At 44.1% G+C, this 18,668-nt stretch overlaps 1 protein-coding gene across 1 annotated transcript; it reads left to right on the top strand.

Annotated features, from left to right (window-relative positions):
• Positions 1-11,353: 11,353 nt before the first annotated feature.
• Positions 11,354-14,154, top strand: LOC123050964 (protein NRT1/ PTR FAMILY 8.5). Its single transcript, XM_044473687.1, has 6 exons — positions 11,354-11,445; positions 11,535-11,620; positions 12,009-12,114; positions 12,210-12,427; positions 12,585-13,114; positions 13,246-14,154. Exons 2-6 carry the CDS (start codon positions 11,555-11,557, stop codon positions 14,027-14,029), a joined length of 1,704 nt encoding a protein of 567 aa, XP_044329622.1. The 5' UTR covers positions 11,354-11,445; positions 11,535-11,554; the 3' UTR covers positions 14,030-14,154.
• Positions 14,155-18,668: the final 4,514 nt, after the last annotated feature.

Here is an 18,668-nt window from a genome sequence, read left to right as displayed (position 1 = left end):
TCCCCGCGCATCCGCGTAAAAACTTTGAAAGAGCCATTCCTTTATTGGTGCTATAATCTATTTTCAGAAAGTAGCTCGGTGCGAAGCAAGAACACTATTTTTTTTAATGAGTTAAGTCTAGTAACAAATTAGGTAGGCAATGTTAATTAATGCATACAGATTAGATGATCAAGGTCATGGCCGACGGCCGAAGGCTACATCCGATGTCCCAAGGCTTCATCGACAACCTTAGGTCGCATCCATCTCGCCCTCCCCTCCATCACTTGAGCAACGAGCATCTCCTCCGCATGGTGCACGGTGACGAGGCAAAGGTCACGATCCTTGTCGATGGGTACGAGGCCGTGCAAAGGGTCCGCGCTTGGAGGATGACATCCTCGACCAAAACATTGTAGTATTTTGTGATCGACCAAAACATTGTAGATGATCATCTAGATCCTAGCTATAGATAGGCATTTGCATTAAAGATATAGGTTTTCCTTGGCTGATCGATCGGCCAAAACCTGCATGACTATTTTTTTTTTGGTTATCAACACTGTGTCGATACACAGTTAATTAAGGCTTTCTCAATTTTTTTGAGGGGCTCTCTCAATATTATTAATGTGGTTGAGTCTATGGTCATAAATGTGCAGCTCCCAATATTTTCAATAGAAGACTCCATATACTCCTTGTTGCAGCCTTGAGGCGGGGTGGAACTTAGAGGAGGATATCAATTGTTATCATCAATGCAGCTACATCTTGGAGTCACGTGGTGAGCTGTTGTGGGCATCTGTCCTAGTAAAATGGACTTGGAAACGTCATGGCTATGGCGACCCGGCAAGCGCGATGCGAGTGACGGTGCGCACGATGCAAAAAGAATCAGGCAGCGACAAGATGAAGTGGGTGAGGAAAGAAGGCCGGAGCCTAGGTGACCACGTCCTGTTCCTCGGGTCTCCCGCTAGCTTCGCCATGAAGCTCGATGGAGGTAATGGGTGTGCCTACTTTGTCTATGAGGGTGGCGTGTTTAGATACAACTTTGTCGTCGGCGAGGCCAAGCTCATGAAGTGGCTGCGTTCAGGATGCTATGCCGGACAGAATTGTGTGTGGCTTCGCCCCAACCCGTCATTTACTCCAATCCAGGAAATTAAAAAAAAAAGACTTGAGGCTCAAAACAAGATGAGAAATATTTAATTTCCAAAGTTAAGTTAAAATGACAAATTATTATTCATAGCTCTGCTTTAGTTTTGTATTGCATTTTATGGAAACAAAAAAATGGCTTCTTCTTCAGGACCATCTTGATGTAAATAATTTTTAGTTACTAATCGAAGGGATTGAACTTCAAATCTTTATGGAATGTAAATTGATAAGTGCATGTTTGAAAATTTGGCACAACTTTAAACCTAAAGTTGGGTAATACTTTTCTGTAACTATGTAATTTACTTGCAAACATCTGTATGTAAAGTAACTTTTTTAATATATGTAAATTTTCTCTCCAGTATAATTAATGGGAGAACGGTCCTTTACGGGCGAGCGTTGAAACGCTCGATCCATAACCTCTCCTCCAGTTATTTCTATCAATTAGTGGACCCAGTCTTTACTTCCTTAAATCTCTATCGCAATAAATTAACGAAAACACTAACGCCCACACGTGTGGGCGTCTGGCAACTCGCCCACACGCATGGATCCTCGTCCAACCAATTCTGCACGAATCTTGGCGCGTTCTAGCAATTTTTGTGTGCCACGTGGGACAAAGCTGGTGTGTGGGCATTCATCCGGTCCTCCACACGTCCTTTTTCACCACACGGGAGCTGGTGTGTGGGCGTTTAGCAATTCGCCCACACACCAGTTTTCACGCACGCAGAGGGGGCTGGTGTATGGGTGTTTACCACTTCGCCCACACGCCCGTCTCCTCGCCCACACCCAAAGCTGGCAGTTGTCATGTGGTTCTGCAGGGTACATGGCAACTGCCCTAGCTTTGCTTGTAAGCAGACGGCAACTCTCTTTTCCCTGAGTTGCCATGTGTTTTTGCATGGTACATGGCAACTGCCCTAGCGTGCACGTAAGCAGATGGCAACTCTTTCTTTTACATGGCAACTGCCCTAGCGTGCTTGTGAGCACATGGCAACTCTCTCTTTTACCCGAACATGTTTTTTTGCCATGCCTTTTTTGTAGTGCTACATGGCTCTAGTGTTAGTGGGTGGCAACTCCTAAAGTTTTGAAATCATGGCAACTGCAGTAGACCAGATCATACATGGCAACTGCAGTTGAGCAATCATGGCAACTGTAGTTATCCGACATGGCAACCGAAGTTCAGCGACATGGCAACTGCAGTTAAACGAACATGGACAAGGGTCTGGACCATGGCAACTGCGGGCGCGCGGTGACTGTCACGCGGGGCATGCGGTACCACGAGGTACGAGGCCTGACGTACGGGGCGTGTGGGCGTTATCTATTTCGTCCACACGCACGCGTGTGAGAGGGATCGGGAGGGGAAAAAAAGATGTGTGGGCATTATTTGTTTTGCCCACACGTGGGTGTGTGGGCCGTTCCTTTTATACACCACATAAAATGTGTGGGCAGACTCGGCGGGCATCTTCCTTGCCCAAAAGTGGACGCCTCCTCCTCGTGCTTTCGGTCCTCAGCGCAATGCCAATTCACGCAATGATGGCCATGGAGCTGCCCGCGAAAACTGTCAACGCCATCAACAAAATCATACGTGCTTTTCTGTGGTGCGGGAAGAAAGAGGCAAGGGGTGGCAACTGCTCTGTTGCATGGACGGCGGTGTGCGCGCCCAAATGGGCTGGTGGACTTGGCGTGCCGGATCTGAGGTGGATGAATATCGCCATGCAGGCGCGATGGCCATGGTTGAAACGATCAGGAGGGGACAGGTGTTGGCAGGAGTTCAAGATCTCGGTGCCAAAGGAGTCCATGCAATTATACTTGGCAGCGACCCGAATGCAACTGGGCGATGGGCGCAGCACACTCTTCTGGGAGGATAGGTGGTTGGATGGATCCCGTGTTCAGGAACTGGCCCGGCAGTCTATGCTGCTGTGCCGCCTAGACTGAGGCGTACTCGGATGGTGGCCGATGCCATGGAGGGCAACACTTGGGCAAGAGATATTGGGCTTGACTTGCAGATCAAAACTATCAGAGAGTATCTTCGGCTGTGGACCAGGATCAGCGACGTTGAGCTACAGGCGGGCATCCGGATGTGGCTTCATGGTCCTGGGAGAGGGGTGGCGTGTTCTCAGTAAGATCGGCTTATGCTGCCAAGTTTGCATGCCGCGAGGTCGCTCCCACGGCCAACTTCTCGTGGAAATCTAGGGCACCTTTGCAATGTCGGATGTTCTCGTGGCTGGCCCTCCGCAATAGGTGTTGGACGTCTGACAGGCTTGCAAGGAGAGGGGCTGCCGCACCGGGACTCCTGCTCGTTCTGCAACCAGGAGGAGGAGACCATTAACCATATACTGCTAACGTGTGTTTTCTCACGCGAAGTTTGGACGCACATATGTCATGCCCTGGAGGAGCCAACTTGGGCTCCCGGTGGGGCGGAGGTGCTCTCTACCTGGTGCCAAGGTCGAGACAAGCACGGCCTTGGTATCAGGACGTCTAGGGCTATCATCCTACTTGGTCTTTGGCAACTGTGGAAGCACCGAAACGCATTGGTTTTCGATAACTCCACCCCAATCGTAGCCATGGTCATGCGATAGGTGGAGCAGGATGGAAGAGCTTAGTGGAGTGCAGGACTCATGAAGGGTGATGTGCATGGGTTCTTTGGTAGATTAAGTACGTGGAGTATGAGCGAGTAGTTGGTGCATAGGTTAGGCCACTAGGATGGCGTGGAGTGGAGTATGATTATGGTGTAACATGTACTCCCTCCGTTTCTAAATACTTGTCTTTCTAGGCATTTCAAATGACTATCACATACGGATGTATGTAGACATATTTTAGAGTGTAGATTCACTCATTTTACTCCGTATGTAGTCACTTGTTGAAATGCCTAGAAAGACAAGTATTTAGGAACGGAGGGAGTAATATGTAAGCTGTAACCGTACCTGTGGAGGGCTTTCTTTGTCTCTTCCCCCTTATATAGAATGATACGCATGCTATGCGTATTCGAGAAAAAAAATATATGAGTAGATGTGTCATGAATTGAATTTTCATATTGTATAACTTTAGCATGGTAGATGTTGATATTTTTTCATATAAATATGGTCAAACATTATGAAGTTTGACTTCAGACAAATCTTATATACAGAGTAAAAAGGACCGGAGGGAGCACTATATTAGCACAAATGCCAGTGTGTTGCAATGGAAGAGATGATTTTTTGCAAGAAGCAATGAGAGAGATAATTGATATGTCCATCAAAACGGTGTTCACAGCGATGGGCGATATGGCGAGCAGCTGCGGTCTTATCGCGAGTCATGTTTGGCCCTTGAGATCTTGATAGTGGTGGGTTTAGATCGGCGTGACGGCGACCATCCAACTCATGTCTTTTTTTCCTCTGGGTCTTCTCTGTCTCTGGGTTGTGGTTGCCTCCTCGTTTGGTGGCTACACGGCAACCTTGGGGCACGGTCGACCACTATTGCCTAAAACGCCGTAACCGGATGGATTACTAATTGCAGCACATAAATCCTACTTTATTAGCATAACCTGTCATGAATGTCCACTCTTTATCAATGTTCATTCTCTTTGATTTTTTTAGTGCTCACGTGCTAACTTTTTTATTAGAGCTAAATCAGCATATTATCTTTAATTGGCACGTGCCTACATTTTCTTTCAGTTATAGCCAACCAGCGTATTCCCTTTTATTAACACATGCAAGCTATCACTGGCAAAAAATTATCGAATACCTCGTTCTGCTCATGATTCTCGAGATAACTTCCCTATTCATAGACAACTTAAGGACATAGAAAAACTGGTGGGATTTAGTATAAAGCTCCAAGGTGGGACTATTCCTACCATAATTGCAAGCTAGCTGAGTTGATGATGTCTACTACATAACTTGTTCTTGTAGACTCGTGTTGGGCCTCCAAGCGCAGAATTTTATAAAAAAATAGCAAATTTTCCTCAAGTGGATGACCTAAGATTTATCAATCCGTGGGAGGTATAGGATGAAAATGGTCTCTCTTAAACAACCCTGCAACAAAATAATAAAAAGTCTTTCGTGTCCCCAACACACCAAATAAAATGGTAAATTGTATAGGTGCACTAGTTTGGCGAAGAGATGGTAATACAAGTGTAGTAATGATAGTAGATATTAATTTTTGTAATAGGAACAATAAAAAACAGTAATGTACCAATTGACAAAATGGAGCACAAACATTATTGCAATGCTTGAAAATGAGGCCTAGGGTTCGTACTTTCGCTAGTGCAATCTCTCAACAATACTAATATAATTGGATCATATATATAAGCATCCCTCAACGTGCGATGAAGAATCACTCCAAAGTTCTTATCTAGCGGAGAAAATAAGAAGTAATTGTTTGTAGGGTACGAAACCACCTCAAAGCTATTTTTTCCGATCAATCTATCCTAGAGCTCGTACTAAAATAACACCAAGCTATTCTTTCCGATCGATCTAACCAAAAGTTCGTACTAAAATAACACCATATGATACACATCAACCAACTCTAATGTCACCTAGATACTCCAATGTCACCGCGAGTATCCGTGAGTTGATTATACAATATGCATCAAACAATTTCAGATTCATAATACTCAATCCAACACAAAGAACCTCAAAGAGTGTCCCAAGATTTCTATCAGAGAAACTAAGACGAGAACGTGCATCAACCCCTATGCATATATTACCCCAATGTCACCTCGGGAATCCGTGAGTTGAGTGCCAAAACACACATCAGTAAATCAATATGTATACCCCATTGTCACCACGGATATTCATAGCAAGACATATATAAAGCGTTCTCAAATCCATAAAAATATTCAATCTGATAAGAACGAAATCTTAAAGGAAAACTCAATTCACAACAAGATAGAGAGGGGGAAAAGCCATATGATCCAACTATATTAACAAAGCACGCGATACATCAAGATTGTGACATCTCAAGAACATGAGAGAGAGAAAGAGAGATAGAGATTAAACACATAGCTACTGGTACAAACCCTCAGCCCCGAGGGTGGGCTACTCCCTCCTCATCATGGTGGCCACCGGGATGATGAAGATGGGCTCCGGTGATGATTTTCCACTCCGGCAGGGTGCCGGAACGGGATCTAGATTGGTTTTTCGTGGCTACAGAGGCTTGCGGCGGCGGAATTTCTGATCTAGAGTTATTTCTGATGGTTTCTCTATTTATAAGATTATCCCACGAAACTTCTAGTGCCTCTTTTGTTCAAAAAAATCATCAAAAAGTTTCGTTGCATTTGGAGAATTTTGATTTCTGCATAAAAAAACAACACCACGGTAATTCTGCTGAAAACAGCGTCAGTCCGGGTTAGTTCCATGCAAATTATACCAAAATCATATAAAATTGTTGTAAATATGGCATGAATACTTCATAAATTATAGATATGTTGGAGATGTATGAGTTGGCTTCGTCTATCAACACACTAGGGAAGATCCATAGTTCAATCCCCTCGCAGCCCAATTTTCTTGCTGCTCGTCCGTCTGACAGAAGAAAAAAATGCGTGGTAGGCATAGTTCCCCCAACTGGGGGACAACAAAAATCGGCAACTACATGTGCAACGGGCAGAACAAAAGACCAACTATTTGTATGTACCCAAGCTGATCTAGCTTAGTTGGCATCCGCCTGAGGAACTGAAAGGGATGTCGCAAGTTTGATTCCTTACGAATGCAAAATATTTTGCCTCACTCGGCGAGGATGGATGGGCCAAATGCGGAGCGGGCCCAGTAGGGGAGTGTGACTGAGGCCTAATACAGCCTGGGTGACACAGCAATTATTTTTTCTTTTTCTCGAGTGAACTGCATGGGAGCTACTTTATCAATTACCAAATATTCTTGGAAACGCAAACAGTTTTTGAAATCTTGAACAGTTTTACAAAATGCAAAAAGTTTTTTGAAAATTCCGTACAATTTTGGAAAAACATGAACAAAATTTGAAAATGGGAATATTTTTTGAAATTCACAAACATTTTCTTACAACATGAACCTTTTCTAAAAGCAAGAGAAACTTTTTAATTTGCGAACAATTTCCGAAACTAGGAACATGTTTTGAACATTTGGAACAATTTTATGTAATAGATTTTTTTTAAAAGCTAACATATCTGATTTTGTGAATATTTCACTAAAATAATAACATTTTTTGAATTTGGAACTTTTTCTGAAATTCATTTTTTTAAATCACGATTTTTTTGGAAAAGACAAATTGTAATTAAAAATGGGAACAAATTTTGAATAAGTTTTGGAACGAGAACGAAAATTTAAAATTCCAAAAAAAATTCAAAATGTGAAGAAAATTATAAAATTCTATTTTTCTAAAATTTGTACAAAAATTGAAATTCTGAATATATTTTTGAAATTTTGAATTTACGAAAAACGAAAAAGAAAAATAAAATTGCAAGAGAAAAAAGAAAAAAGAAAAAGAGGAAGAAACAGAAAACAAAAACAGAAACATAAACGGGCCGGCCCAGTCTTGGGCGCCTTGTGCGAAGCTCTGACTATTCACTTTCTAGTTGCGTGGGCAGGAAAATAAGTGGGCAGCCTTTACTGGGCCAGAACGCCTATGGCCCACGTACGAAATTCTGGACAAATCGTTTTCTCGTTTCTAGCAGAGCGACGCATAAGTTCCCTTAAAAAAAAGCAGAGGCACGCATAAAAAATTTAGTACCACCTCAAATAAAAATTTAGTCCCGGCAAGAAATTTCGGGCAACATAACGCATTTGGGGGGAGGAAATGCTGGGGTGGCAGCCCTAGAATGGGGGTCCGCATGATTGGCTCTTTGGTGGGCATCCTTGCGGCGCTGGTGGCTAATTCTCTTGGTTGTGTGGGTGGCGAGAGAAATAGTGGCGTGTGGCTCGGACGTGCTCTATCATGTCGCCCTCATTTGGACCTGGTGATGTGATCCTGTCATGCTTGTCCTGAAATCCTCGTGGTGGCATGTTGGAGTTGCCGGGGGAAAGCTCCGTGCTTTGTCGCTGACGACGGCGATGCTCGTGGGCGTCACTCTCTTCTTGCAGACGTTGTCATGGTGCTCTCTCCGTGTCTGGGTTCCAGTGAAAACCTTTGTCCATTGTGGACTTGGCAGCGGCGACGCTTTGTGTCGTTCTCCCTCCCGAGAACATTGTCGCGGAGTTTAGGTTTACTAGGGCGTAGCACGACGTTGTACTACGGCATAGCAGGGCGTCGCATGACTCTACAATCCAACCTTCAATATAGGAGGGAGGGGCAACATGTGCCTTCATATTCTAGTGTCCCTTAATGTTTGTCAAAACGTCCGTGTCATCAGCTCAAGTGCTGGCTAACGATGCTTTAGTTGCCTCTATTATAGTTCACTTTCTCTGATAGTACAAAATACATGATGCTTTTATGCAGTTTCAGTTTTCAAGATGCGAGTTTGACCTTTCTATGTAAATTTTATATTGAAAATTATCACAGGCCCCGTGGTATCGATGCTGACAGATTGGTAGATTCCTCCTATATTAAAAGCGATGTCTACTCCGACTGAAAGAGACACCCCATCTGCTTCTTTTGGTTCTGCACTGGCACTCATACAACACCAATTTTCAAGAACACATAATTGAAAAGAAAAACACATGCATGAATGCATGCATTCTTTATTACTCCTAACTCAAATATGTCATGCTCCATAAAGTGCTAACATTAAGGGGGTGTTTGGTTTAGGGACTTTTTAGTCCCAGAGAGAAAAAGTCCCTAAAAAGTCCCTAGGAACCAAACGGGAGGGACTTTTTCTATAGGGACTAGAAAAAGACTCTACCAGAGAGTCTTTTTTGATTAGTCCCTGAGACTAGAAAAAGTCCTAGGACTTCTGAACCAAACACCCCCTAAGACTAGAAGGAAAGCAACATTGGAACTTTTTTTACACAATTTGTTGTTCGAATTAAAGAATGAGACTCTGTTTTAAGTACGAAATTTAGAATGAGAACTAAAATAGCAGTTTGGATTTTGTACAAACGCCATCTGAAAACCTCGTTAGCTTTGGTCGATAAAAAAAGGCAACTAGTTTCAACATATGAACTTTGAGTTTGAAAATGAAAGTAGGTAGCGAATTGGATTAAGCAATAAAACAAGGTAGGAAGTTGGCTTTATTTCTCACGAGCGCTATGTACAGAAATTTATATGGGCATTAAAAGGGATTTGTTTGTGAAATTCAACATACAAACGAAACAAAGAATTGAGAAATTGCAAAGAAGACCAAACAAAAAGGCCCAAGGGGATGCAAAAAAAAGGGAGTGACGTGGTCACATGGAGGCAGGTACTCAAACCTGAAATATCTCAATAAAAAGACGTGGGTACTGTTTTCAAGATTAGAAGATCAGTACTCTGGTCATCTTCTTTTTATATATAAAAATATATGCTGCTTAAAATCATCACGGCCCCATGCATGGATTGGCGGCGACATATTTGTAGACTCCGCCTACACCACCTTCCCGTCCGGTCAAATCGCGGCACTGGCCGCTACATGCTCTGAGCCGGCATGAATGCGGCGCGGGGCGTCGGATGAAAATCACGAGAGGGGCGGGTGGGGTTTTTGGGTTGGCCAGTGTGATCAGAAATCGGTTTTGGGAGCGGTCCGGACTCCCGCATGGCCCCACGTTTGTGTCTGATTTGCGGGAGAAAACGTATCCGAACTGACCTACGGACCAATATAGTCCCACGTTGGATGGCTTCCGCGGTCCGCACAGGACGGTCACGTTGAAGTGCCTTAACAATGCTTTAGTTGTCTAGTTTACTTTCTTTATCACAAAATACATGGCGTTTTTATGCCGCTTCGGTTTTTGAGATGTGAGTATGACCTTTTTATGTAAATTTTTATTGAAAATTGTCACAGGCTCCATGCATGGTATTGATGCTAACAGATTTGTAGATTCCTCCAATACTGAAAGCTATGTCCATTCCAACTGAAAGAGACACCCCATCTGCTTCTTTTGATTCTGCAATGGCTCTCATACAGCACCAATTTTGAAGTACACTTAATTGAAAAAAAAACATGCATGAATGAATGCACTTTTTATTGCTCCTAATTGAAATATGTACATTAACAATAGAAGGAAAGCAGCATTGGATTATTTTTTACACTAATTGTTGTTTGAATTAAAGAATGAGACTCTATTTTAAGTATGAACTTTAGAATGAAAAATAAAATAGCAATGTGGATTGTGTACAAACGCTATCTGAAAACCTCGTTAGCTACTCAGGCCATATACAATGATGGCATATGGATATAGACGCTCCATGAGAAAAAGTAGCTTCATGCAATCCATTGATTTTTTTTCTCCCCAATGCAAGCTACTACTAGTGTGCCTCATCAAGAAATAGAAAATAGAAACTTTAATACATATACATCTCTACTTTTCACTTTAACTTTTTCAACTTTTTACATCGGACCATATTTTTTCTCCCCAAGTACATGCCTCTTGCAGAGGATCCCACTTTCCTATCCAAACCTACTTTCCCTGACATCCAATCCTACATGGCACATGGGTATCACCATGAGGCTATGCATTGGTCATGCCATCATATGTGTGTGTGTGCGCGCCCCTGTGCGCACGTGTGTGTGTGTGTAAAAGTACTATCAAGTTTTTTTTTTGCGGAAAAGTATTATCAAGTTTTGTAGCAAGGAAGACCAAAAGAAAAGGCCCGTGGTGATACAAAAGAAAGGAGTGACGTGGTCACGTGGAGGTAGATACTCAAACCTGAAATATCTGAACAAAAAGACATGGGTACAGTTTTGAAGGTTAGAAGATGGGGCGAACTAATCTGTGGTTGGATGTTTAGGAGGACAGTGGTATTCTCCGCTCATCAAAATTCAAGTCCTGGTGCTCGCATTTATCCTGAATTTATTTCAGAATTTCCGGCAATACGCGTTTAGTTGAAGGAGACGTTTCCGTCAACTACGAGGCACCTACAGTGACTTCGTAAAATCTCAAGATGATATGCCGGCTCAGTCTCTCGGAGGTGCTAATAGAAATAGGGTGTGCATGTATGCATTCATAGGGTGGTGCATGCACGTATATATGAACGTTTGTGTCTGTATTGTGCTTAAAAAAAATAGAAAGATGAGTACACTTGCCATTTTTTCATATATAAAAATATGCTGCTGAAAATCATCGCGGGCCCCATGTATTGGTGGCGACAGATTTGTAGATTCCGGCTACACCAAAAACGATGTCCATCAAAGAAAGAGACACCCCATCTGCTTCTATCGTCGATTGATTCTTCAGTGCCGCTCCTCCACAACCACAGTTTATTATTCACCAGCCTCTCCCTCTCCATCTTCATAGTTTCTCTGTTGCATATTTTCTTCCTGTAAGCTCGGAATCAGCATCTCTTCTCAGCAGCTATGTAGAGACTAGGAGCGTTCTTCGTTGCTCATCTTCCTCCACTTGCGGTTGCAGGTGAACAAAAGTGGTCAGCCATGGAAGCAGCAGGAGATGAGGAGACGCCCTTGCTCCATCATCACCCTCCTTCTGGCCTCTATCAGGTAAGTACTCCCTCCATTTTATTTACTCCGCATATTAGGTTTGTCTAAAGTCAAACTTTATATATATACTTTCAAGTTTCAACAGGTTTGTAGGAAAATGTATTAACATATACACCACCAAATCAATACCATTGGATTCATCATTGCATGCATTTTCACATTATAGAAATTTGCTACTGTAAATGTTCAAATTGTTTTCTATAAACTAGGTTTGACTTCAGTCAAAACTAATATACGGAGTAAATAAAAACGGAGGGAGTACATTCAAAATCATATTTACTAGTTGTTCACTAGCGAGTCTGCAAAAATAGGTATAGTTCAGTTTTGTACCGCGATGTCACAAATTATAAGTAGAAAAACATAGCAAAGGCTTTGTTGTATCATGCAGAATGGGGATTCAAGGTTAAATACTTGTGATGCAACGGTCGATGTGAACGGACAACCTGCTGCTAAGGCAAGCACAGGGAACTGGAGAGCCTGCTTCTTCGTTTTAGGTAAAACAGCAGCAGCGATTCGCCGACTCAATAAATGCGGAAGAAAAATTATGCTCGGCAATAACTCTCATCGTTTGACTTGCCTTGCATTTTAGGTATTGAATTCAGCGAATGCTTGGCCTTCTTCGCCATCTCTAAGAACATGGTCACCTACCTCACCAGCGTGCTCCACGAAAGCAACGTCGACGCGGCGAGGAACGTGTCCACTTGGATCGGCACAACATTCTTCACGCCACTTGTTGGAGCTTTCTTGGCAGACACGTATTGGGGAAGATACAAGACAATAGTAATTTTTCTCTCGATTTACACCATCGTAAGTGGAACATATGTTGCTGATGAACATAATACATTATGTGTGTTGTGCGTGGATGGGCGCATCGACTGATGCAGAGTCGGGGACACCACTTGCCTTTTGTGAAAGAAAATGCGCGGCCACCATTCTAGAATAACTTCCATAATTTTTTTTCTAGGGGATGCTTGTGCTGACGGTTTCGGTGATGCTCCCGTCGTTGATGCAATCCTCCAACCACGGTGGGATCCACCGTGTCGCCGTCTACGCAGGACTCTATCTTACTGCCCTTGGCAACGGTGGGATCAAGCCCTGCACTTCCGCCTTCGGCGCGGACCAGTTTGACATGGCTGACCCAGTAGAGCGTGTGAAGAAGGGATCCTTCTTCAACTGTTACTTCTTCGCGATCAACGTCGGCTCCCTTCTATCAACCACTGTGATTGTCTGGGTGCAGGACAATGTAGGTTGGGGGATCGGATTCGCCGTGCCGATGATCCTCATGAGCCTTGGTTTCGCAGTGTTTGTAACCGGTAGGAGGGTGTACAGGTACAAGACACTAGGAGAGAGCCCCATGACAAGAGTGTCCCGGGTTATTGTTGCAGCTGCAAGGAATTGCCATATGGAGTTGCCTGATGATTGCTCAGCCTTGCATCACCTACCTTCACCGCCAATAGAGGCTACCTTCAAGGTTCACCATACCACTCAGTTCAGGTTGGTAGTTTTTATTTTATTTTTGCGGATATGTTCAGGTTGGTAGTAGAAATGTAGAATATCTCCAAGATCAAACATACTCATGTTGCTGTCTGACTTTTATATCTAAAAATATTACATTTACTGCCCAGATTTTTGGACAAGGCTGCCATTGTGCCAACCCCGACGCCGGGGAAGAAGGACGTGGAGGCGGGTCCGTGGAGACTATGCACGATGCCTCAGGTGGAGGAGGTGAAGATGCTGCTGCGGTTGTGCCCCGCGTGGGTGTCAATGGTGGTCTTCTTCATGATCACAGCACAGATGTCGTCGACGCTCATCGAGCAAGGCATGGCTATGGACAACCGCGTCGGGCCATTCGCCGTGCCACCAGCCTCCCTTGCCGGCTTCGACGTGGTTGCAATGCTCGTGCTGATCCCCATCTACGACGCTGTGCTGGTGCCCTTTGCCCGACGCGCCACCGGCCTCGACCGGGGCCTCTCGCATCCGCAGCGCCTCGGTGTCGGTCTCGCGCTGTCCATGCTCGCCATGGCCTACTCGGCGCTACTTGAGAGGAACCGGCTCGCGGTGGCCGCCACCGGAGCAACAGTGAGCATCATGTGGCAGGCACCGGCGTACACAATACTGGGCGCCGGGGAGGTGTTCGCCGCCATTGGTGTGATCGAGCTCTTCTACGACAAAGCACCCGACAGCATGAGGAGCCTGTGCACCGCACTCGCGCAGCTCGCTGTCGCGGCGGGGAACTACCTCAACTCAGCCGTGCTGGGCTCCGTCGCGTCTGCCACGGGATGGATCCCGGAGGACCTCAACGACGGCCACCTGGACTACTTCTTCTGGCTGATGACGGTGTTCGGCGCACTAAACCTGCTGCAGTTCTTGCTCTGCTCTGTTCCGGCCATGAGGCACACCCGCAGGTAGCCTGGCTTCGTCGTGTTCCGTGTTTATTTTTCTATTAAAAAATAGGATCACCCCCGGACTCTGCACCATTTCAACGCAAACAAGCATAGTCCATGTTCATTTGAAGAAATTACATCATTTACAAATATTAGTATGCACAGCGGTAATCATGAAGTGACCGAATGACGTTAGTACAAGAATGCACTTTACAGTCTTCGATCGAAGCCACTTAATTGTGCATCTCCAACGGCATTCATCAACCGGCGGCCCTCAAATGTCTATGAACCACGTTCGGACATGTCAGCCGACAACCGGCAGGATGCCGGCGCTCCAACGCTATACATCAAATATCCGCCTCTCATCTCTTTGTTCTCTAAATCATTTTCTCCGAACATTGGAAATAATCTGAAACCACGCAATGGTTCAATATGCTACTCCTTATTGGAAACACGTGCTCAACCACCACAATGGTTTGTTTTTAGCTACTACACATGAGCGCTTAATAACACACTATTTTTTAACACAATACAGATGTAGACACTCATACATACGCACATACACTCGTCTCTATGAACACACGCACACCCTACCCCCTATAAGCACTTCCGAGCGACTGAGAGATACATCATCTTGAGATTGATGAAGTCGCCAAGACGCGTTTGTAGTCGACAGTAACATCTCCTCTCACTAAACGCACCACCGAAAGGCCTAAAATAAATCAAGGAAAATGCGAGCAGCTCCGTCGCCCCCCTGCATCACCTAGATTCGATGGACGGCGGCATGACGTCCTCCTTGCAGATAACAGAGAAGAGGCTTCGAGGGGGCACGTGACGACAACGAGACTACCGATTTCAGCGAGCGTTCGGCCCACCCACGGGAATGGTTTTGAGTTAATTACACCTGGGGTACATAAACTTGCGCGGGGGTAACGGATTCATACACAAACAAAAAAACCCCATAAAAATCATACACCAACTCTGATGCGGTAACGTTTAGCTACAAAACTGTCCGAAACGTGCCAACTGGGCTGCCACGTGGGAAGAGAAGGCTCGCGGCTGGTCTTGGGCACTTTTCTACATTCCCCCTTGTGTAGTACAATATTTGTAGATCGGTCCGCGCGTCCAGATAAGTACAAGCAGCGGTTCGACCCGGTGCTCAGAAACCCCCCTTAACCCCTGGCCTTCTCTGCCTCTGCCTCGACGCCGTTGCCTTCTCTGCCTCGACGCCGTCGCCTTCTCTGCCGCCGGTTTGGACGCCGCCGCCCATCGACGCGGCATGGAGCCGCTACTACGGGGGCCCGGGGAGTTCCCTCCTGAGTACGGTACGCGCTCGATCGACCTCGTCTCCTGCTGGGTTGCCCCCTTGTCCTAGGGTTTTGATCAGGCTAGGTTCTTCATGATTTTGGTGGAAAGATTGATGTTTTGTTGCCGCAATTCATGCGATGAAGGGAATGTAGGCGTTCGATAGGACGATTACTGTTGTTTTGTTGCTTTCCATGTTGGCTTGCGGTGGTAATGATTTGGGGGTTAATTTAGGGGTTGTTCTTGGATTTGAAGGAAGATGTGATTGTTGTGATGTATGCACTCCCCTGTGATTACTGTGATGGATGCCCTGTTATGGGTATGAATTGCTCTGTCCTTGCTGTCGAAATTCAGATATGGCTCTGTACTTGCTGTCGAAATTCAGTTAGTGAATGTTGCAGTGAATTCAATTAAGTGATGATAAATGTTGTTAATTATTTATTGGTGTACTATATAGTCAAAAGAACTTCATTTACTACTGTGGTTTGCATCATAGTCTGAACAAAAAATCTGTCTTTTTTTGCAGTAACTTCAGGAGAAGAATCTCTGTTGTTCCCTGTAGCTTTTGAGCACAATGGCATATTTATTAGGCAAGGAGTGAACAGATCATATATTGGCAGCAGTTACTGTGAATTTGACTATTGTCATGCTGACACTTGGTCCTTAGATATGTTGAAGTTTTGCCTGGACAAGTTGGATTACTCCCATGGTTATCCAGACCTGCAAGTGTACTGGTGCTTGCCAGGCAAAGACATAGTAGATGGCCTTGTTTGTGTGGATACTGAAGAGGTCATTGCTGCTATGGTCAATGCAAGCAAAGAATGTAAGACACTGCTGTTAATAGTGGATGAGGAGAACAAGATAAGAACTTTGTATGATGATGTGATCCTAGATGGGCCCCCTCTGCCAAGGGTAATTACTCCAAGGAAATTGCCAAGGTCTGCTGAAGGAGAGCATGGAGAAGAAGAACATGGAGAAGCAAGAGAGGAAGCAGAGCAGGGAGAGGGAGAAGATCATGGACATGAAGCAGAGCAGGGAGAGGCAGAAGATCATGAACATGAAGCAGAGCAGGGAGAGGCAGAAGATCATGGACATGAAGCAGAGCAAGGAGAGGCAGAAGAAGAGCAAACAGAGCAGGGAGAGGGAGAGTTTCAAGGAGAAGAAACTGACAGTGATTTTGATGAGAGTGAATATGATGTTGAAGATCTAGATGATGATTTGTTTGTGGAGAATGTGGATATAGATGTCCATGATAACAATGAGAAGGAATGGTACATTGAAGAAGAAGACCCTTTAGATGATGATGATCTAAACCTGAGCAAGGATGAATTGTCAAAGTTGCAGTACACTTTCAAAGCCTACAATCCAGCAGTGGATCTGAATAATCCAGTTTTCAGTATTGGTTTGGTGTTTGGTGACATGAAAGAGCTGAGGATGGCTTTGGATGCATATACTGTTAGGAACAGAGTGAAGATCTATAAGAAAAGAAATGAATCTGAAAGGCTTAATGCAGTTTGCTCACAAGGTTGTCCTTGGCAACTAAAAGCTTCAAAAGACAATAGGACTGGTAGCATTGTCATAAGGCAGTACAATGACGCTCACAAATGTCAGAAATCATTTGATTCGAAGTGTTTGACAGTTAAAATTCTCACACAGAAATTCATTGAGGAATTCAGAGACAACCAGACCATGGATTTGGGTACATTTGGTAAGAAGGTCCAGAGAGAGTTCAAACTGCTACCAAACAAGATGAAATTGGGAAGGGCCAGGAAGGCAGCTCTAGACCTAATTCATGGGGATGAAGCAGAGCAATACAACTTATTGTGGGACTATGGGCAAGAACTCAGAAGAGCTAATCCTGGCAGCAAATTCATAGTTTCCACTACCAAGGTGAAGGAGAAGAATGATGCACTGCCAAAGGATCACCTGTCCTCACTCTATTGGTCATATGATGCTTGCAAGAGAGGTTTCCTAAAGGGATGCAGGCTAATTATATTTGTGGATGGCTGCCATTTGAAAAGTAGGTACAAAGGTATATTGTTGACAGCTGTGGGAATTGACCCAAATGATTGCATCTATCCAATAGCTATGGGAATGGTAGAGGTTGAATCCACTTACACATGGGAATGGTTTTTGACAACACTAAAAAATGATCTGAATATTATCAACACAAGCCCATACACCATAATGAGTGACAAGCAAAAGGTATTGTTCCTCATCCATTGCATTAATATGCATGCTTTATGTATGAATTGCATGGGCTACTTCATATGAACTTATGTGAAAATCCATTGCAGGGTTTGATAAATGTTGTTGAAAAAGTTTTCCCAGATGCAGAGCATAGGTTTTGTGTTAGGCACCTATACCAAAACTTCCACAAGAAATGCAAAGGTGAGACATTGAAGAATCTGCTGTGGGCCATGGCCAGATCTACAAACTTACCAAGATGGAATGAGAACAGAGAAAAAATGAGAGAGGCTTCCATTGATGCTTACAACTGGTTAGAGGGAAAGCCACCTAATCAATGGGTGAAAAACTTCTTCAGTGATTTTCCAAAATGTGATATTCTTTTGAACAATATGTCTGAGGTGTATAATAGGTAATGTTCTAACTGCATCTTTAAGTTGTACTTTGCATGTGCATATTTAAGTTGTAGTTTGCATTTGCATCTTCTAGTTGTTGTCTCCAACTACATCTTCTAGTGCTCTAATAGCATGTTCCACTTGTCATGACAGTTACATACTTGAAACTAGAGAGCTATGTGTTGTGTCAATGTTGGAGTGCATCCTTGCAAAGATTTCACTGAGGCATGCAAGCAAACACAGAGAAGCAGTAGAGAAATGGACAGGAAGAATTTGCCCAAAAATTAGGAAGAAGCTTGAGAAGAATGCAGAATTTTCTGCCAATTGTTTTGCAACAAATGCTGGCAATGGTATATTCCATGTGCAGTCTGGGCCCAACTCATACATTGTTGATATCATAGCAAGGACTTGTAATTGCAAAAGGTGGGATTTGAGTGGAGTGCCTTGCAGTCATGCAATTGCAGTGTGCAGGGATGAAAGAATTGACCCTGAAGAACTAGTCCACAAATGCTATACAATAGAGACATATTTGCAAGCATATGGTCACTTCATCATGCCCTTAAGAGACAGGGGCCACTGGGAGAAGATGAATGGAATGTACATTCACCCACCAGTTTTCACAAAACAGATGGGATGGCCACCTAAGAATAGAAGAAAAACTCCTGAAGAGAAAAGGAAGAAGGATGGAACAGTGTATCTGAATAAAAAAGGGGTAGCTATGCATTGCTCAGTTTGTGGCAAAGATGACCACAACAGCAGGGGGCATGAGAAATACAT

This window comes from Triticum aestivum, chromosome 2D (genome assembly GCF_018294505.1).
Source record: "Triticum aestivum cultivar Chinese Spring chromosome 2D, IWGSC CS RefSeq v2.1, whole genome shotgun sequence".
NCBI lineage: Eukaryota > Viridiplantae > Streptophyta > Magnoliopsida > Poales > Poaceae > Triticum > Triticum aestivum.
This window is presented reverse-complemented; position numbering and strand designations above follow the sequence as displayed.